The 21,740-nt window shown below is 37.9% G+C and overlaps 1 protein-coding gene, 1 long non-coding RNA gene and 1 pseudogene across 2 annotated transcripts in view; 2 read left to right on the top strand and 1 right to left on the bottom strand.

The window, feature by feature from the left end:
- LOC106726341 overlaps positions 1-11,409 on the bottom strand; it is a 16,580-nt gene extending 5,171 nt beyond the window's left edge. Inside the window, exon 1 of the long non-coding RNA XR_001362403.1 lies at positions 11,399-11,409. This is a non-coding gene — a long non-coding RNA (uncharacterized LOC106726341). The remainder of the gene's footprint in view (positions 1-11,398) is intronic.
- Positions 1-21,740, top strand: part of MORC1 (MORC family CW-type zinc finger 1) — a 144,524-nt gene that overhangs the window by 64,408 nt on the left and 58,376 nt on the right. The window contains exons 14-16 of the mRNA XM_014540912.1: positions 1,334-1,488; positions 14,766-14,894; positions 18,119-18,224. Of these exons, the coding sequence (XP_014396398.1) occupies positions 1,334-1,488; positions 14,766-14,894; positions 18,119-18,224 (390 nt within the window). The remainder of the gene's footprint in view (positions 1-1,333; positions 1,489-14,765; positions 14,895-18,118; positions 18,225-21,740) is intronic.
- LOC102260040 lies at positions 9,268-9,801 on the top strand (annotated as a pseudogene).

Here is a 21,740-nt window from a genome sequence, read left to right as displayed (position 1 = left end):
TATATATATATATGTGTGTGTATATATATGTATATATGTGTGTGTATGTATGTATTGATTTCAGAGAGGAAGGGAGAGGGAGAGAGAGATAGAAACATCAGTGACGAGAGAGAATCATTGATTGGCTGCTTCTTGCATGCCCCAAACTGGGGATGGAGCCTGTAACCCAAGCATGTGTCCCTGACCGGAATCAAATCTGGGACCCTTCATTTCCCAATGCGCTATCCACTGAGCCAAACCAGCTAGGGCTACCTATCACATTTTACATGTTACAGCACCTGCTTTTTCCCCCTCAGATCATTTTTCACCATCTGAAGCGATCTTGTACATTTATACATTTACTAGCATCATGCCTTGTCCCCCTTCAATAGCAGAGAAACTTCATAAACAGGGACATTGTCTTCCTGTTCTACTCTATTCCTAGTTCAGGTGCTCAGCTTGAATAAATGAATGAATGAATGAATGAATGAATATATGCTAGAGGCAAGTATCTGGTTCAAAAGACCATTTAGGATGGGCAGTCAGGCTTCCTTGGAGAAAGGATGCCCTAATTTAGACTTACAGAATGAATAGTGAAGGCAGGGCTCAGTGTAAAGGGAAAGTGGTGAAAGACTTGATAGGCAGGATCCCCAAATTGGGAAAGCTTGATTTGTGTGCCATTCTACGGGTATTGGGTTGGCCCTGAAGAGTTAGAGTCCAGATACTCTTTCCCAGAACAGGTTACGTCACTAAGTAGGATATCCTAGGTACATACAACCTGAGCTGCTAAAAGTGTGGGGAAAAACTGAGTTTATCCATACCAGTAAGACTACCAGGCAGATGCCTGTTACTATCAGGAATAGTCCAGCCATTATGTTCTCTTAGAATTCATTGAGCATCCTTTGGACCTTTGCAATGAGGAGAAATCCAACTTGACAGATGAAAAGAGGATGAAGAAAGTGACTTATGGCCAATTTCATTAAGAGCATCATGTCAGTTTCTTGCAGCCAAGCATTCGTAGTGGTGTTTAATGCTAAGAGACCTCCTCTTCCCCCCACCCTGACTCCCCATGTAAGGTGATAGGTTTGGCAAAAGAGGCGTATTAATTCAGTAATGATGTACTAAAGCCATTTGTATTATGAGACCAAATATACCTGGGATCACCATAGATATATGTAACCAAATACAGTTGTAAAATAACTTATTAAACTTTGGCATGGTTCAGACCAAGTGAGCCATTTACTTTTGAAAAAAAAATAATTTAAAAATACTTGGTATATTTGCTTTTTTCCCCCTTAGCTAAATTTTTCCTAAAATTTTCTCCCAAAATTTCTGTATGTCTATATTCCCCTAGGCTTGGTGCAGGCGTGATTGGAATTATCAATATACCTTTGGAGGTCATGGAACCATCTCATAATAAGCAGGAATTTCTCAATGTCCAAGAATATAATCATCTGCTGAGAGTCATGGGACAGTTCTTGGTCCAGTACTGTAAGGACACTGGGATCAGTGAGTATCAGTCATAGTAAGAACTGCTTCAAGGGGATTAACTTGCGTGATTTCTTTAAGCTGAAATGATTGTACTGATTCAGGTAACCACTATCCCAAAGCCCTGAAAGAGAGCTGCATTGAAAACATGAGAGAAATGAGAAGGGAGCCAGTCTCAGAATCTTTCCCATAGTATTATGCGAAAAATAACAAGCAGATTAAAATTGGAGGGCAATCAGAGAGCAGTATGAAGTGGCAGCTGACCATGGAGGAAGGAGTCAGAAGTTTGCTCCAAATAGGCTGAGAGACCCCCAAAGTGTGTCTCAGACTCTACTGTGTAAGAGCACACAGCCCACCTAGACCTGCGTGGTTCCTATAGCATTGTTACATGGTGCCACAGAATAATCATTGTGGGCCCTGGATAATTGTAGATATGTTAAACTTTGTTTTGTGTATCTAACAAGTCTTGAATACATTAGTTCCAGAAAAATGTTGGTTAAAAATCACTAAAATAAATATATTTGGATACTTAAAAAGATAAACTTCAGTTATCTGGAAAATTTGAATTATTCAGATCGCCTCACTCTAGAGATACTTGAACAATGAGGTGGTGTGCTGTGCATTAATTAAATCAACTTCCTGTAAGCTATGCAGACAGGGCTTCATTTATGGAAACAAACAGAAGGCTACTGTGTATTTGTTCAGTGATTTGCATGAAGTATGTATAATTCATGCATATCAAAAATTATGTCTCTACCTTTGAGACAATTTAAAATCTTATTGCTCCACTTGAAGTTGTTATTTTAGAATATTTTATTTTCTTTTGTTCCCACTCTGCTTGGTCCTAAAAGTTTTTCATACCAGTGAAACAAGAAGTAATGCAGGAACTTAGGGTGTGGGGGAGGTGGGGAATAAAAATGAAAATGAACTTGAGGGCACAGATTTCCTGCCAAAGCCAGATTTGCATGTGTTGGTCTAAAACCTGCACAGAGTGTGGTCTGTGGACCAGCATCACCAGCATCACCTGAGAACTTAATAGAAATGCAGAATCATAGGCCTGCCCTAGACCTACTAGGTTAAAATCTGCGTGTTAGCAAGATCTCAGGTGACCTGTATGCACATTAAAGCTTGAGAAGCACTGCTCTGAAAAGTATGCCATGTAATTGTTGTTTAGCATAGGCATACTTCTTTCACATGTATTTTTTTTTTTTATGTGTGGTACTAGGTTAAAATCTGCGTGTTAGCAAGATCTCAGGTAACCTGTATGCACATTAAAGCTTGAGAAGCATTGCTCTGAAAAGTACACCATATAATTGTTGTTTAACATAGGCATACTTCTTTCACATGTATTTTTTTCTCAGACGTGTTTGAAGTTATACTAAACCTAGGAATGACCACATTATTTGACAGGGTTTGCTGAAAACTATAGAATGCATAAAGTGAAGGGATTAGCCAAAAAACATATATATATATTTACATAGACACAGATGACAGTGTGGTGACAGCCAGAGGAAAAAGAGGGTGGGGTAGGTGGAGTTGGGAGGGGCGGGGGGGCGGGGGGGAGGGGAAGAGACTGCCTGTACAGATAATGTTTTATTGAGTTGTACACTTGAAATCTGTATGGTTTTGTGAACCAATGTCACCCCAATAAATAAATTTTTAAATAAATAAACAAGAATACACAGAGTGCAATAAAAATCAAGCACCTACTTTCTGGTCTTTAAGTGCCAGCACGACATAGTACAGAAGGAAAATGTTAAGCATTTGAAAATTGTGTATATTTTCTCTGAAGCCTCTTCCTTGTTTTCCTCATCCTTAAAATAAGGAACTAAGTCTTCAGAAAGAGTTAGACATTGACATTTAAAAGTGACAGGGATTATCTCCATCCAAGTCACATTTACTCAGGACAGTCATGTCAGTCCTGTGGAGGAAGGAGCTTTCTCGAAGCCCCTTTGCCTGGCGTATGTGTGCCCTCCTGAAAATTGTACTCTCTACTCCAGGCTATCACTTGCCAGTCTTCTCCCCTCTTATCTACTCCTTAAGTAACTCCCTATCTCTACCTTATCTACCTGATTTTTTTCAAAACCTTCTCGATGGATGTAATAAGATCCAAAATAAACGTTATATTTGTATTTTAATTATTACTTGGTAATAGCATATTATTTTCCTAATCTCATAATGGTCTATAGATTGATTTCGGCTCCAGGGTGTTTTCACAAAAGATGTTCCTCTGGAAGGGAGGCAGAGTGGAGAAAGGACAGCGAGCATGTGCATTAGTTCACATTCTCACAACTTCATCCCAAAAGCTCATTATCACTGAGTCAAGCAGTCAAGGTCAGAATTGGTAGTCTCAGAACTGTGCTGAGGAGATTGACCTTCAAGGTCTTTGCCTAATTGTTCCCACAGGAATAACCAAAGTGTTATGTAATGTTTGCCTAATACTCTGAAGGCCAGTATTATAGGACACGCAATTTTAATGAAAAATAGGTTGGGTAGGGTTTTTGCCTTATAAATAAAAGATGCAATCTTTGTATTTGCTGCAAATCTGATCTGTTTCTATGGAAAATTGGGCCTTTGCAAAAAATGGAATGGACAGAAAGGGCAATGGAGCGGTAATGACTTTGTGTCATTTATCCGATCTGCATTTCCTTTTGGCATAGCTGATGCTAAAGGTCTCAAATATTTCCCTCGTCTCTGAGTCTGACCTCACCTCACTGTCTGATTCTATGTTTTCTGAAGTTTTATGTATCCTTATAGTAAAATAGAAATATTAATTGTCAGCTTTTTGGAGTATGGAGAGAAGAAGGGAAAGATAGAATTATCAACTGAGATTTGAGTTTGAACAGAAGCAATTACATAGAAATTCATTACTTAACTTTTCCAAAATGGGTCAGAATAATATTCCTAATTATGCTGTCACCTAACTCATCAATTTCTCAGTTTGTGTATAATTTTATACACGTGAAATATAATATTAGCTAGATGAATAGTTTCTTTAAAAAATAGATAACACTTTATGTTTTAGCTTGGGTTGCTATAATAAAATACTAGTGGTTTATGAACAACATAAATTTATTTTTTATCGTTCTGGAGGCTGTAAGTTCAAGATCAGGGTGCAAGCACGGGTGGGTCCTAGTGAGACTCTCCTTTGGTTTACAGATGGCTGATATCTTGTTGTATCCTTCTATTGTGGAAAGAGTGAGCTAGCTCTCTGTTTTATTGTGGAAAGAGTGAGCTAGCTTTCTGGTCTCTATATAAGGCACTAATCCCATTCATGAGGGCTTCAGTCTCTTGACCTAATTACCTCCCAAAGGCCCCACTTTCAAATACCATCACACTGAAAACTAGGTTTTAACATAAATTTGGGGGGGGCATACATTCAGTTCATAAACTCTAGTAGCTAGATATAGCTAGCTGCTCACAACAAAATTTAGTTTACCTTATGATTGTACTTTAGTGTCTGAGATCTTATAAAGCCACTACAAAAATACAACATTTCTGCTAGGGATATAAGGCCTATGTAAAATATTAAAAGGCGAGAGAGACTATGAGACAAGTTTACATGAAGATATAGGCCAAAAAACAATTCGTATTTCTTTATTATGTATTTTATGTATTTTAATTTTTAAAATATTGTATATTTAATATTATATTTTGTTTTATTTTTAAATTTTTCATTATGGTGTTAAGGGCTAAATTGTGTCTTCCCTGAGTTTATATGTTTTAAATTCATATAAATTGGAGATAGAACCTTTAAAGAGGTAATCAAGTTTACATGAGAGCATTAGAGTGGGCCCAGTGCAACTTGACTGGTGTTCTTATAAGAGGAGGAAATTTGGATACAAAAAGAGACACCAGCAGTGGTGTACACAGAGAAGAGACCATGTGAGCAAAAAGGTGGCCACCTACAGGCCAAGGAGAGAGGCCTCACAAGAAAGCAAACCTGCCGACACCTTGATCTTAGACTTCCAATCTTCAGGACTGTGAAGAATTAAATTTCTGTTGTTTAAGCCACCCAGTCTATGGTATTTTGTTATGCAGCCCTAGCAAACTCACATATGTGGGAAATTGCAAGATTAGACAGAATTAAAGAGAACATTATAATGAAACCTATAAAATCATCTTCCAACCGCAACAGTTATCAAGCCCTGGGCACTTGTTTTCATCCATATTCCCAACCTATTTCCCCACAACTGGATTATTAAGGAAATTCCAGACACTATATAACTATACCTATATGAATTTTAGCATGTATTTGTAGAAGAAAGAACACTTTGAAAACATAACCATGGTATAAATATTATACCTAAAAATTAATACTTCCTTGCCGAAACTGGTTTGGCTCAGTGGATAGAGCGTCAGCCTGCGGACTGAAAGGTCCCAGGTTCGATTCCGGTCAAGGGCATGTACCTTGGTTGTGGGCACATCCCCAGTAGGGGGTGTGCAGGAGGCAGCTGATCAATGCTTCTCTCTCATCGATGTTTCTAACTCTATATCTCTCTCCCTTCCTCTCTGTAAAAAATCAATAAAATATATTAAAAAGTTTAAAAAAAATTAATACTTCCTTAATGTCACAAAATAGCCAGTTTATTGTTTACATTTCTCATTATTTGTTGTCATAATATAATTTATAGCGGTCTTACCCATCCCCATATTTCCCTTTCTCTTTTTTGTTTTTCCTTGCAATTTATTTGTAGAAAAAACTGGGTTGGTTGTCTTGTAGTTTTTACAGTTTAAATTTTGCTCACTGCATTATGGGTTGTAGTTTAACAGATTCTTCTATTTTTTTTTTGTACATTTGTAGAATATATCAGCTTGACCAAATTCAGATGTGTGTGTGTGTGTGTGATTAGGTAGATCTTTTATACACTTTTGTTGTTAATTCTTTCCTGAGGTTATTTTTTTTCATTGATTTTTAGAGAGAGTGGAAAGAAGGGAGGGAGGGGGGAGAGAGAGTGAGGGAGAGAGAAACATTGATGTGAGAGAGACCCATTGATAGGTTGCCTTCCGCATGCCCCCACAGGGGCCTTTTGGTGTTCAGGCTGATGCTCTAACCATTGAGACACTGACCAGGGCTGTTTTTTTTTTTTTTTGTCAAGATGCTTCATAGGTAGTAGCATGTTTTTCCATGGGAAGACATATATTGTTTGATCATCTCTCTTATAATTATACGAACAGTTAATGATGAATGCTCAGATCCTTTGAGTTTCGTAATCTTATATTCTGTTTCTATCTTATTTCATCATTTGTTAACTCTAATATTTCTATAAAGACAAACTTCCTTTCATCTCCCATTTGGTTATCCACATCCACTGATGATTTTACTATTTGATAAAAGCAACCGTAGAACTCTACATGCTCAACAATTTGCATTGGATTAAAGCTTGCTGTGAGAGGAATTAGAGATAAAAACAAAATATTAAAAATGATTTTGCCTAACTGATTTATATGGCATAACTATGTATTGTGTTTAAAACTGATACTTATGCCAGCTCCCTGCAAACAGCAGGATGGTTCAGGAGTTCACTGGAGTGACTTCTCTTTTAAAAAATCACGGTCTTAGATTTTATCCATTTAACAGTGCTTTCACCTGGTAATTGAAATTAGCACTATTGACAGCACGTAAGCTTCCTTTTCTTTCTGACTGCACTTGTATTATTATCATGATAATGACATTTTTATATCTACAGTGAAGTTTCTTGCTAAAATACCTCAGAGGATCTCACTCATTTATATTGCAAATAAAATACTAAAAATCCTAGTGCCCTTCTTTTGTCTTGAATTAAATACACTTTTATTCTTAGTTTGATTTTTCCCTGTCGTATGAGAAGCAAGACCTCAAAAATCTCTTGTTATTCTGCTTATGTCTACCTTAAGTAAAAAAGATAAGTTGTATTCAATGATTGAATTCGAAACAGTGCAATCAAAATTAAATATAAATTGTATTAACAACAGCAACAAAATCTTTGACTCTTAAGAACACTGAGTCAGTCAGTGGGCTATGTATATGTATATGTATGTGTCTGAGTAAATTTAGGAGAGTCCTAATAGAGAGATAAACTGTGCTAACCCAGGAACTGGGCAGACATAGGTGGTTGATGAGGCGATTGCCCACAATAACACAGAACAGTCTATGAAGATGCTTTAGATTAGATTACCTAATTTTGATTTCCACATTGTAGACAGAATTAGAAAAACTGGAGTGTATCCAAAGGACAACAATGACAATGACTAAATAAAATTACAACCTAAAAAGAGAAGGTAAAATTTATTTCTTCCTGAGGGGAGACTCAGAAGAAGCCTCTCTCCTTTTTAAAAAAATTATTAAATATTTTTATTGATTTTTAATTTTTGTTAATCCTTACCTGAGGCTATTTTTCCATTGATTTTTACAGAGAGTAGAAGGGAGGGGGCAAGACAGTGAGAGAAACATCTATGTGAGAGAGGGACCAGGGCCAGGGATCAGGCCTGCAACTGAGGTACATGCCCTGAACCCCGGTACATGCCCTTGACTGGAATCCAACCCAGAACCCTTCAGTCTAAGGCTAATGCTCTATCCACTGAGCCAAACTGGCTAGGGCCAAATATTTTTATTGATTTTTAGAGAGAGAAGAAGGGAGAAAGAAACATCAATGTGAGGGGGAAATACTGACCAGCCGACTCCTGCACACCCTCTATTGGGGATCGAGCCCTGCAACCTGGGTATGTGCCCTGACCAGGAACTGAACCGGCAACCTTTTTCTTTTTCTTTTCTTTTATTTTTTTATTGCTTAAAGTATTACAAAGAGTATTACATATGTCTCCTTTTTTTTCTCCCCTTGACCTTCCCCTGGCCTCCCCTACCCCCCAGTGTCTTGTGTCCATTGGTTATGCTCAACCTTCCCCGGACTTCCCACGGTAGTTTGACAGTCTTGAACCGGCAACCTTTTGGAGCATAGAATGATGCCCAACTAACTGAGCCACACCAGCTAGAGCTCCTTAGTTTTGTTTTTGAAGATTTGTTATCATGAGGCCTCTGACCCTCTCCCTTCTAGTCTTCAGTGCACAGAAGAATGTGGTTCTGAACTGGGAGTCAGGAAGCCCTAGGGGACCTAGAGTATGGCTAGAAGTTCTTGAATCCCAGTCTACCAGTTCTTGTCTAAAATGGCATTATGCCTTATACATAAATATGCTACCATTTTCCAAACATGTACAGATATAGTTGTGGGTAGTAAAGTGTAAAATCTCATAAAATGTTATTAAATTTACAGCTTATTTTTTTTTCATCATGGATTTTCTCAGGTCAGGGATGGTAGTTCTGAAATTATTTTGCAGCTTAAGGAGATCCGCATGGGAAACCACTGGTATGGAACAAGAGAAATGATGCTACATTGACAGGTGAAGTAATGAAGTTGCTGCCTAGAGCAAGTTGGAGCAACTCAGCAGATTCCTGGGGTTTTGCTGTGGAGCCGACTGTGCTCACAGTAGAGTGGAGAAGTGAAGACATTCTGACTGCAGCTGCCGCCTGCTTCTGCCATTGACTGTACCCCTAAGTGAGACTGGCCCACTCCACTCTGCCACAAGCTGGAGCCCAGAGAAGGCATGGGGTCATAGCAGCTTCTCCACAGAAGACATCTTGCCTTGCTTTCCTTCAATTCAAATAGAGCCCTTTGGGAAGTGATTGTCTGGGGCCTCTCTCATCTCACATGCACCACAGACTCTGAGCCAGTATGACAGCAATTGGCCTCTTGATCTTATCAAGAGTGTGCACAGGCATCACAGCCAACTGATCAGAATTGGCATTTCACTGGGAACCAGTTTGCCATTCCTATATTCTATGGAGAAAATAGATGACAAATGATCACACCATGGATCAGCTTAGGAAGGGTGGAACGGCTGGTTTATCTAAAAATTAGAGAGTAGTCCTTCCTTTCTCTACCCCCAGCCATCTTGGCAGCTGCTCCTGTTTGGAGGCCATCCTGCACCTAAGGCAGGAAGATGGTGGCCACAAAGAAGGTGAAAAAGGCGCTGAGTTGATCAACTCTAGGCTCCAACTTGTTCTGAAAACTGGACAGTACATGCTGGTTGTACAAGCAGACTCTGAAGCTTATCAGACAAGGCAAAGCAAAACTGGTCATCCTTGCCAGCAACTGTCCAGCCTTGAGGAAATTTGAAATAGAGCACTATGCCATGTTGGCCAAGCCTGGTGTCCGTCTCTACAGTGGCAATGATATTGAATTGGAAAATACTACAGAGTGTGCACACTACCTGTCATTGACCCAGGTGATTCTGGTATCATTAGAAGCATGCCAGAACAGACTAGTGAAAAGTAAATCATGCAACATTTTTCTTTAATAAAACTGACCAGAGCTTGGTTTAAAAAAAAAAAAGAGGGTAATGACTGGACAATATTCAACACAGGCAGAGACATGATTTTTAGTCCCCTGAGAATGGTATGCAATTTCTGTCTCAGGAGATCTTTAAAAATAGAAGATAATAATGTGTTCTTACCTGAAGGCAGGAACCCGATGTAAATACCTTCTCTAGCTTATCATTTTCCTGGTGCTTTGATTTCATAAACTATTTGGGTTTCTTATTTTTATTTAAACCACCAGAGCTTTGCTTTAGCAGTTTATTACTGAATTTTGTTACTTCTCCCTTTGGGTAATTGCTTTCTTGGATGTCATTGTACATTCTATGAACAGATATGAAACTGACATCTCAGAAGGTGTTACATTTCTCCTGTTTTTCAGAGGCAAAATCTGTGTAAACTGCTCTTTTAGTTACTGGGTTTTGACAAATTTTCAGTAAGTTATTGCAGCATTTTATATTATTTTTTTCCTGGTTTTAAGAGGCTTCAAAAAAATTAATCAGATGAAATTAAACAGAAGTCTCCTGAATTAAATACTCCATTTATAACTAGCAGTAAATTAAGTTTTCACAGATACTTGTTCTAGGAATTAGGACTTTAATTCTGTGTACATTAATCCCTGATTGTTCCATTAATTTAAAAAGCTTGTTTATCCAAACAAAAGTCTCGAGATATGTATTCTTTTATAATTTTAAATATTACTTGTGTGTTTGTAGCATTTTTTTTTACAGATTTTTAAATCAGAATACCTTGAGGATGTTGAAATAATATAGTTTTGGAATTATTAAATTTTGGGTTATCTACATAACTCTCTTCATAGTGGGTGTAAATATTTAAGATATATTTTTAAAAATCACATTTTGAAATTCCACTTTTTTGGTCTTAATGGACTTCTGGATGAAAGGTGTTACTGTACAGGCCAGCCCTCTGAGTCAGTGGGAGAGGGCTGTCCCCAACCTCGATCCTTATCTTCTCATATAAATGAATTTATACAAGACCCTGACTGCATTGTGAAAAGCCAATTGATTAAAGCATGCAACCTTTATTGAAAAAAGCAAAGCAAGCAAACCTGAACATCTGGGTCATGAAACACAGCAGGCTCTAGCTGATCGACGAGCAGATTGGGAGGGGGTCCGAGGCATTGTATACCCTCCTATCTATAGGTCTTAAAATTCCTCTGCCAAATATTTTGATACAAATTAATTCTCAAGGTCCTCTTTTTTTACTTCGTTATGGCATTTCCAGAAATCATGAGAAGCACCTGACAACTATATTTTGCCAAGCCTTGAGACTGCTGGCTTTTCTGGGAGTAAAATTGTCCTCTCTCCCCCTCCCCCTTTCTGCATTCTCTCATTAGGGAGGTTTTTTAACTATTTATTCTGTGTCCTTGGCTCCTTGGCTGGGGAAGATAATGGTTTGTTAGTTACAAACTGGTTGCAGATTACCCACACTATTTGGCCTTGTTTTAACTTTCCTGTCTCAGTTTCCATATTCCTCCTGCCCTGGAATTTTGTAACAGCTATACATATTTTAACACTTGTATCTTTTAACTTTTACATTAAAGTTAAGCAATTTATACACTACCATTAGAATATTAGAATATTCTAATTATTCCTTTAACAGTGAATTTCATATATTTAGGTCTTCAGGTTACTAATTATTGTCCTTTCATTTCAGTTTGGAGAACTCTAACATTTCTTGTTAGGCAGATCTAGTGGTAATGAACTCCCTGAACTCTTGTTTGAGACATTCTTTATTTCTCCATTTCTGAAGGAGAGCTTTTTCAGATTAAGTATGCTGGGTTGGCATGTTTTTCTCTTTCAGCCCTTTGATTATATCATCCAACTCTTTCCTGATCTGCAAAAAGAAAAAAAAGAAATCTGATTATTGACTAATGGGTTCCCTTGTATGGAAGGAACTTATTTTCTCAAGGAGGATTTTTTTTTTTCCTCTATAGTCTGAGTAACACATGAAAATAGAAACTGACATGATATGCTTTCTCCCACTGCCTTTCCTCTGGACAACTGGCTTATCTGCTTGTTGAAGCATCTTCCTAGTGTTCAGGGTCCACTCCATGGAAATTTGTTTTAATAACATCATAAGTTGTACATGTTGGACTAGCTTCCATCTGAAGAGAAGAAACCAAGGTTTCATTGGCAATTAGAAAAACCTATTTCTGATTGCGAGTTTAAAAACTTTCTTTGCCCTGGTTGTTGCCTTGAATAGCATATCTTCCATCAGTTCTGGTCAGTAGGTGTTTGGTATAGTGAATGTTCTATTTGTGCCTTTGATAGCCTGCAATTCCTTAGTATTATTTAATCCTGTAAGTAAATATTAAGCTCTGTATGTCAGCTACTGAAAACAAAGATTCTGAACGTCATCACTGTCTTCAAGGATTTCCCTATCCAAAGGGGGAAATAGGAACAAAGTAAACTAAAATGTGATGTGTGTCAGCGCTATAAGTGGTGTGATCACAGAGCATGTATCACTCTACCCTCGAGGAGTGTGTGTTTATGTTTCTAACATCCTAGTAGTTTTATCACTCTTAAATGTTTATGTCAGGGTTCACAGTTGATATGCGCTTTCAAATGTAGCTGTGTTGTGTTAACTGCATTTAGTTAATGTTTTCAGGGAAAGACAGTATTTCACCTTCGTTTTACCCCACAGAACACATTAATGAGGTATTTTGTCAAGACTAGCAGCAGTAGTTTTTGAGGGCTTCTTAGGCACTGGATGCTGAGCTGTGTGCTGAGGGCATGCAAAGTTTTAAAGCACAGTTCCTCCTTTGAAAGGCACAGTCTTCTGCAGGAAGTAACATTTAGAGAGAAGAAAAATGCAATTCAAAAGCAACTTAAATTTCTGCAGGGTTCTATAGTTTTAAATGTGCCTTCACGTGTATTCTTTTTGATAAACCTGTTGGGCAGATTATTGGAAATACGTACTTTATGATTAAGAAATTTTAGTGGCTTTCCACAGTTATACCAGTGAAGTGTGCCAGAGACAGCAATTGAAGCCACCTTATTTTAATCAGTAACTCTTACCTTAACTGAGTAGTTCTTGTGGAAATCAGATGAAAAGTCTTTATGAGCCCAGTCCAGACACCAAAAGACTACATCAGGATTTGGTGTGCAGCACAGAAATGAAGTCAGGGCTGGGCCAAGACCAAATGCTGAGCAAAGAGCAAAAATATGAAAGTTTGAATTGAGAAAAACCCAAGAAGCAGAATCTAAAGGGAAATCTGAGTAGAGAGATGTTAGGGATTTTGTGCAAAGACCATGGGAAACTGGGAATTTGTGAGGGCAGCTTTCAGCGCAGCCCAGTTGTAAAGTCTTTTTTGAAGGCTGTCTGGTCTTCCAGGTACATAACATCCTGAATCTAAATTTTAACAGGATTAGTAAGGTGTAAGGACGCTTATTTGTATTTTGCATGAATTACACAAGTCGTGTGATATATGGCTGGTCCTATTTCATGCATTTTAATTCAAAGGTTTATATTTTAGAGCCTCATTTTGAACTTTGTAATTGATGAAATATTCTCTGTCACATTTCAAGTGCTCAGTAGTCACATGTGGTTAGTGGTCAACATATTGGACAGAATGGTACACATAATTCTTTTTTAAAAATGTATTTTTAAAGTAATATATGCACATGTAAAAATATTGAGTTTTTAGAAAGTAAAAAATGGAAAGTAAAGTGTCTTCCCCTGTCTTTCTCTCAATCTCTATCTCTTTCTCCAGTGGTTTTCCCTATTAAAACTCTTTCCTTTCAGGAAAAAAATGTCCACCAAAGTTTTATATGTATATTAGAGGCCCAGTGCACAAAATTTGTGCATGGGTAGGGTCCCAGTGGCTGCCTTCCTTCGTTTCACACCACCCCCTGGTGGTCAGCGCACATCTAACTCCCGGTCAGTCGAACTCCCGCCGGTGGGGACAATTTGTATATTAGTCTTTTATCATATAGGATGCTTTTTATAAATCACAATAATTGACTATACTAGGTAGGCTGTTTTACATTTTTTAAATAAAATTAAAACTCTGTCTTTGATGTCTTGATGAAGTAATACATTTAGCTTTAACTCCCTGTTTTAAGGTTTCCTTGGTTGGAAATGGAATTTACTCATTCCGTATTCTAGTCTTTCACGTTGTTCCCTTTCTCCCTTTTTTTTCTGTTTAAATAGTGCTCTAATATATACATGACCATTGTTGTGTATGTTTGTAGGGAAGATTCCTATCAGTGCAATTGCTAGATGGTCCTTCATGACAAGTGCTGTTTCTAAGCAAGGAAGGAGTAGAGAATCTGGAGTGAGGGTAGGGCATAAACAACAAAGACTGGTAGAAAAGGGAGGCAGAGACAAAATAAAGATAAACTCTGGCTGTGAGAAAAGATCATAAATATCTGTATAAATAGTCTTAAGGGTTGCCTTTAAGTTTATTCAGTGCCATCCTTCCTGGGAGTACTTAAGAAAAATGTTTTAAATGTCAGTGTATTTCATTGCAAATATATATATATTTATGTATATACATATGTATTTATGTATATACTACATGTATATACTGCTATTGTGTTTGGTTTTATTATAAAGATATTGCATATTTATTATATACAGGTTGGAAAATGTAAGAAAGTATAAATCAGAAAACAAATTTCACCCATACTCAGAGAAAACCAACAATAATACTTTAACATCTTATTTCTGTGTATTCGTTTTTACATAGCTGAGATCATATTGTACATACATGTGTTTATATCTAAACTTTCCTCTGCTTATCATCTTAATCTTGTTGATTTTCTTTTATTACTCTTTTCCTGTTTTTTTTTTAGGTAATAGAAACCTTACATTGTTTTGGATCATATTGTACATACATGTGTTTATATCTAAACTTTCCTCTGCTTATCATCTTAATCTTGTTGATTTTCTTTTATTACTCTTTTCCTGTTTTTTTTTTTAGGTAATAGAAACCTTACATTGTTTTGGAATGAATTTGGATACCAGAATAACAAGGACACAGAGAGGTCTTTAGAGTCTATTCAGTATCAAAGAAGACAAGCCATGGCCATCCCATTCATCATTCAGTGTGGTGAGTGTTGAATTCCATTCAAATTAGCAATCATTTAGTGAGTTTTTAAATATGCAACTCATTGTGCCAGTAAATGGTGTGTGAAGGAGACAAAGGTGGTGGGTAAAACCTGATTTTTACATGCAGTGAGGTTAGAGTCTAGGAGAAAGGTTAAGATAAGCATGAAATTATAGAGATGAAATTCAGATGTAAAAGATGATGTAAAGAGGCACAAAGTTCTATGAGGGTTCAAAAAAGGAGGAAGTTGAGGCAAGGCTTCATGACAGAGGTAGCTTTTGCCATGATCTTTAAAATAGAATTTTGATAGGCAGAGATGTAGCAGGAGATATGTGTTAATATCAGATATACATTCAGCTAAAAATTTAGGGGTGGAATGATATAAACAGTCATCTTTCTTTTTTTTTAATTCTTTATTGCTTAAAAGTATTACATATGTCTTCTTTTTCCCCATTGACCTCTCCTCGGCCATTCCCACCCCACCCCACCCCAGCACATGCCCTCACCCCACTACTGTCTGTGTCCATGGGTTATGCTTATATGTATGCATACAAGTCCTTTGGTTGCTCTCTTAACACCCCCCCCCCCACTTCCCTGCCTTCTGGTTTGTTCGATGCTTCTATGTCTCTGGATCTATTTTGTTCATCAGTTTTTGTTGTTCATTATATTTCACAAATGAGTGAGATCATGTGATATTTATCTTTCTCCAACTAGTTTTTTTTTCCGCTTAGTATAATGCTCTCCATGTCTCTCCATGCTGTTGTGAATGGTAAGAGTTCTTTCTTTTTTACAGCAGCATAATATTCCATTGTATAGATGTACCACAATCTTCTAATCGACTCATCTGCTGATGGGCACTTAGGCTGTTTGCAAATCTTAGCTATTGTAAATTGTGCTGCTGTGAACATAGGGGTGCACATATCCTTTCTGATTGGTGTTTCTGGTTTCTTGGGATATATTCCTAGAAGTGGGATCACTGGGTCAAATGGAAATTACATTTTTAACTTTTTGAGGAAACTCCATTCTGTTTACCGTAGAGGCTGCACCAGTCTGCATTCCCACCAGCAGTGCAAGAGGGTTCCTTTTTCTCTGCATCCTCTGCAGCACTTGTCGTTTGTTAATTTGTTGATGATAGCCATTCTGACAGGTGTGAGATGGTACCTCATTGTTGTTTTGATTTGCATCTCTCTGATGATTAGTGACTTTGAGCATGTTTTCATAAGTCTCTCGGCCTTCTGTATGTCCAGTTTCAAAAAATTTCTGTTTAGGTCCTTTGCCCATCTTTTGATTGGATGTTAATCTTCCTTTTGAAACAGCCATCTTTCTGTTTTTAATACCTAGTACTGTGCTAAATATATAGTTGGTACTTAATAATTGACTACTGAATACATGAATGATGACTAAATAATAAAAGACAAAAATATCAGATTAAATAAACATGTTAGAGGGTCTCGAATGCCAAGATAAGGACTTTTTACTTTGATAAGCAATGGAGAGGCATTGGACATTATTTGATAGGAGAATAACATCATTGAAGCACTGAGCACTTATTGTGTTCCTCTGGTGTATCTTCTAGCCACTGTTCCTAGGGTTAGAGAATTAAAGACACTCTGTTATCTGCAAGGAGTCTGCTGTCCAGTGAGGGAGCCAAGCAAACAAAGTACAACCATAGTCTGTAAGACTTTGTGGTTAGTTACACAGAGCCAAGCGAACACCTCCCTAACCTTGAGCCTTGGGTTAAGCACCGGACTGGTCTGATGTGTGCAAAGTACTGCCAGAATCCAATCTCTAGTATTATGGAGCTATGAAATGAGGCAAATTCCTTAATTTCTCTAAGCCTCAGTTTCCTTTTTTATAACATGAGGTTAATATTTATAGCTTCATCAGACAGTTCTGTGCAAATAAAATGTATTAGCATATGTAAAGTTTACTAAGTGCATAGGAGAGTGTAATAGGGTTCTCCAGAGAAACAGAACCAATAGAATGGCTGGCTGGCTGCTGAAAAAATATATAAGATAGATAGATAGATAGATAGATAGATAGATAGATAGATAGATAAATAGATAGATAGATAGATGTTAATTATTGAGAATTGGCTTACATGATTATGGAGACTAACAAGTCTAAGATCTTTACTCAGCAAGCTGGAGACCCAGGAGAGCCATTGGTTTAATTCCAGTTTAAGTCTGAAGGCCTGAGAACCAAGAGACCCAATGATGTAGTTCCAGTGTAAATGTTGACAGGCTCAATACCCAGAAAGCTTATATTTTAATTTGAGTCTGAAGGCAGGAAAAAGCTTGTGTCCCAGCTCAAGACAATCAGGAAAGAGAAGTTCCTTTTTACTCTCCAGGGGGTCAGCCATTTTTTGTTTTATTTAGGCTTTCAGCTGATTGGATGAGGCCCACCCCACATTAGGGAGGACAATCTTCTTTACTCAGTCTATCAATTCAAATGTTAATCTCATTCAAAACACCCTCACAGACACATTCAGAATTGTTTGACCAAGTACCCCATGGCCCAGTCAAATTGACATGAAATTAACCAGCACAGATAATGTCTAGCAATGCTGGCTTTTATTATTATTACTATGTATGTTAACCCTCAGGAACCTTTTAGGTAAGTACCAATAGAATTTCTTCATACAGATGATGATACTGAAACATAGAGACATAATTTGTTCAAGATCATAGACATAGTAACTGGTGGAGCAGTTCAGGTTCTTACCCACTCTGCAAACTGCCTCCATCGAAGATGAACAGAGAGAAGTGTTTACCTAAGAGGCATTAGCAGTGTGTCTGGGAGGAGTTCAAGATTAAAGTTAAGAATAGTCTGGAGAATATGGAGTGTCTTGGTCCTAAAAGCAAGGAGGGACTGCAAGGGAGAAATGGACAAGGAAGGCAACGAAAATGGGAAAGGGAAGTCACTGGAAGTTTTCATGTGGTTTAAGAAGAGAGAGAGATCAATTACCTAAATAATTTTGGCTGAAAGTAGCAAAAACCAATTGGAAAGAACTATTATTATTATTATTTATTAGGAGTGTCCAAGGGTAGCTCATAGAATCCTAGACTAGTTGTGCCATCAAGTGTAATGGTATATGATCAAGGATTCACTTGCCTGTGGCTGGAAAGACACCTCATACTTTTGGTTTATGCAACCTGACGTCTTACTATGAAGGATTCACTTCTGACTGTGGTCTTTCTTGTGTGTGATTTTGTTTTGATGATCAGATCTTTGCCTTAAATGGAGAGTCTTGCCTCCCTCTACTGATTATCAGGAAAAAGAACTTTTGGACGCCTGGATTTGTGCTAATAATCCTAACCTCTCAGAAAACAGGTAGTGTTTTGATGGTTTTCTAAAATTTTTATCCATTTTTGAATTCCTGAAATACATATGTATGAAACTGGAAAATGTCAGCTATAGGTACATTTCAGCTTAGTCTCTGTCATCCCCTAGAACTCTTTCTAGCATCTGGCCAGTTGTGAAAAGATAGTTGATTAGTGTGCTTTTCCATCAAGATAAAAGAGACCTGAATGTAATGCTTTGTAAACTTTGGGGTGTGCAGCTCTATGCTTTCACTGGTGGGGGACTACCACTCATATTTAAGAGATCTGCCTTTTAGTTCGTTTTCACACAACATAGCACCTTAAAATACAGGAGTTTTATCCAGATGGTGTCTCCAGGAGCACTAAACTGTTAGACCACGTGCATTTTCTATTTAAGTCATGTATTGATTTCATTGCTTTGTGCTCTTGGAGGAAGAAGTTCAGACAAAAGCAGGAAAAAGACCAATTAAATATTGATGAATGCCAGTGTTATTACAAGTCCTTTTAAACTTATATTCTTTTTCTTGGGGGAGGCAGAAGAGTTAGTATTCCCCTTTAATAAAGTCACTCCTAAGTCAAGCATTGTTTTTCCATGGAGTTTGCTGTAAGTCCTTTGGCCTGGATAAGTAAATCAATATTGCTAATACAGACAATAGTGTAATAGCTCATGTTGGATTACTTTTATTCAGTCTAGAAAAAATAAAGAACAAATAAAAATTTTTTAAAGAAGAAAACATTCAGAAACTGCTACTACAACCCCACCTGGAGTCCCCAGGTTAATCATATTTAGAAACTAAGAAAATAAGTCAGATGACAGACAGGGCTCTTAGATTTCACATGATCCAGGGTTTTCTAGGTTCCCCTTCTTGGTTTGCAGCAGAACCTGTTTTGTTTTGTTTTCCCCTAAATAAAATTTGCTTCAGACCCTAAATATATGAACTAGATAAATGCAGAACTATCCCATTTTGAATTGAAGTTTGGGAATTTGGGGGCCAAAGGTACCCATCCACTTCCCATTTCTGTTCCCTACTGTCTGCAAAGAGCCTAGAGCTCCAGGGAGTGCGCTTACGAAACACTGATCTAGTCTCGCGTCTTCATTGTAGAGACGTGACAAGTGAAGCCCAAATGGGGCCTCAGAAACCTGTTCATGAAGCCATTAGCCAAGGTCTTTTGATTCCTCACCTGATTTCAGCCCTAATTTGGAACTTACACATCTCCCGAATAGGAATAAAGTGTTGGCTTAGTTTCAGTATTAATAGCTTGATATGTAGTGTTTTCATAGCCAGTATCATTATTTTTATCAAAGTGTTACCAGAAGTTTGTTGCTGCTGTTGTTTTTAAATTTCTGTGTGGAAAGACCTGTGCTTGAATATGTAAATAAAATTGACCTAAGCCCCCAACCCTCAAAAAAACAACAAAAGAATAGTTAATAATATTGATCTTTTATTGTGACCTAAGAACTTTTCATACAGCGTAGGTTAGTGTTTTAGAGTTCAGACCCTGGAGCCAGACTGCCTGGCTGTGAAAACAAGCTGAAAACATTGGACAAGTGTCCAATCTCTCTCTCTCTTATTTTTTAATACGTTTTAATTGATTTTAGAAAGAGAGGAAGGGAGAGGGAGAGAGAGATAGAAACATGGATCAACTGCCTCCTACACACCCTCTCCTGGGGATCGAGTCTGCAACCCAGGCATGTACCCTGACCAAGAATTGAACTGGTGACCTCTTGTTGCATGGGACCAAGTTCAGTCCGCTGAGCTACACCAGCTGGGGTCCAATCTCTTTTAAACTCAGCTTCCCATCACCTAGAGTGGGTGTAATAATAGTATCTTTTGCATCTTTTCTGGGTCTAGCTGAACCCCTTGTAAAGTCAATCTGCCATGTCCTTGGAGAATTTTGGCCCCTCTCCACAGAACTAACCAAGTACCTTGATTTCGTAGATCAGTCTTAGTCGTGGTCAGACCCATAGAACTCGGAGACTACCCTCTACAGTTTCTTTATTGCCAAATTATCATTACTTATACTCTTACCCTTTTCTCCTTGAAAAGTGGTGATGCCATCAGAGAGCACTGTTTCAAAGCTGCACTAATTCTGTCTCTTTTGCACATCAAAATAGTGCCATTTGTGACGACAGGCAAGATAAATTTAGCCAAGTTGACAGAAAACTGATGGACCAAGCCTAAAATGCAGGAAGTTCTTTTATATTTATAATTTCTTTTTAAGTCCTTGCTTCGCTAAACACATGGAATTGTATATTAAAATTTAACTTTTTTTTCAAAAATTTAACTTTTTTTTCAAAAACTTTTTTTTTGAAGACATTTGAATGGATGGCACTTTCATAAAATACTTGGGGTTTCTCTTTTTTGAATAAAAACTTAATGCTGCCACAAGGTTATTTTCTCCCATGAAATAGGAACCTTATAGGTACCGCCTCACAGGTGTCTTCATCTCAACACCACGGGTGGCTACATATATAGTAGGTGTCCCCTGATTTCAATAACAACAAATACCACATGTGGGTGGAATTAGTGTGTGTGAAGTTCTTTCACAGTAGTACTTGAATTTGCTTATAGTTCTCTGTTGGTAGGTATAAGATATATATAAGCTGCAGCTCCACAAAGCAAAGAAATTGTGGGTTTGATCTGCTTCAGATCAAAAGTGCTTATGCACTGTTTCAGATGAGAGAAGGTCTCTCTATTCCCAACCTCCTCCTCCTCCTCCCTCTCCTAGCCTAACACAAATGTATTTTGTCCCTCCCCTCTCCTTTTACTATGACCTTAACATTTTGACCTTAACCGCACATCCCCAGCCATGAACAAAGCCATGCCCAGTGGGAGTTGAACCTCTTATCCTTGCCAAGCCTCGATTCCAGGGTGAACAATATAATCTCTCAGTTTTTCAACAGTTTGGCTAACTCAGCTCCCAGCACAGAGCCACAAAACTAAAAGTAAGGGAAAAGACCTCAAACCTTTCAAGTCATATGTCCCAAAAGTCATTAGCACTTTTTGTAGCCATAGCAGGGGAAACAAAAACCCTCATTCGCAGCCTGTTTATTGTCATTTAGACACAATTCTACTTGATGATATACATGTGTTGACACACTGGTGGTTAGAGGTTGGGAAGCAGAGTGATCACCAGAAACAGATACACCGACAGCAGCAGGAGAGAAGGACGCTGCAGCAGGGGGTGTTATTGGGGGGTTATTTGGTGAAGGACTCTGCCACTCCTCCGAGGCTGTCAGTGAGTGCATCACATCAAGGTCCTTCACAGTGATCCCGGACCAGCATGCAGAGGGTCCGTGTGTTTCAGAAGCAGAACTGTTTGGTGTATGATAGACAGACAGATGGATTTCTATCCCTAATACGTTTTTTTGAGGGGAGGGGAATGTTTAATAATAATAATAAGATAAGATTTAATTATCTAAAAACATTTTTGCAAAAGGCCTCATTTCCTGATAATGGGAGATAAATGAAGCATTAGTAAATACTAGTAATGAAGAGCTTTCTCATTCTGGTAAATATATACT

Source organism: Myotis brandtii, unplaced genomic scaffold (genome assembly GCF_000412655.1).
Source record: "Myotis brandtii unplaced genomic scaffold, ASM41265v1 scaffold106, whole genome shotgun sequence".
In the NCBI taxonomy this organism is placed as follows: domain Eukaryota; kingdom Metazoa; phylum Chordata; class Mammalia; order Chiroptera; family Vespertilionidae; genus Myotis; species Myotis brandtii.
This window is presented reverse-complemented; position numbering and strand designations above follow the sequence as displayed.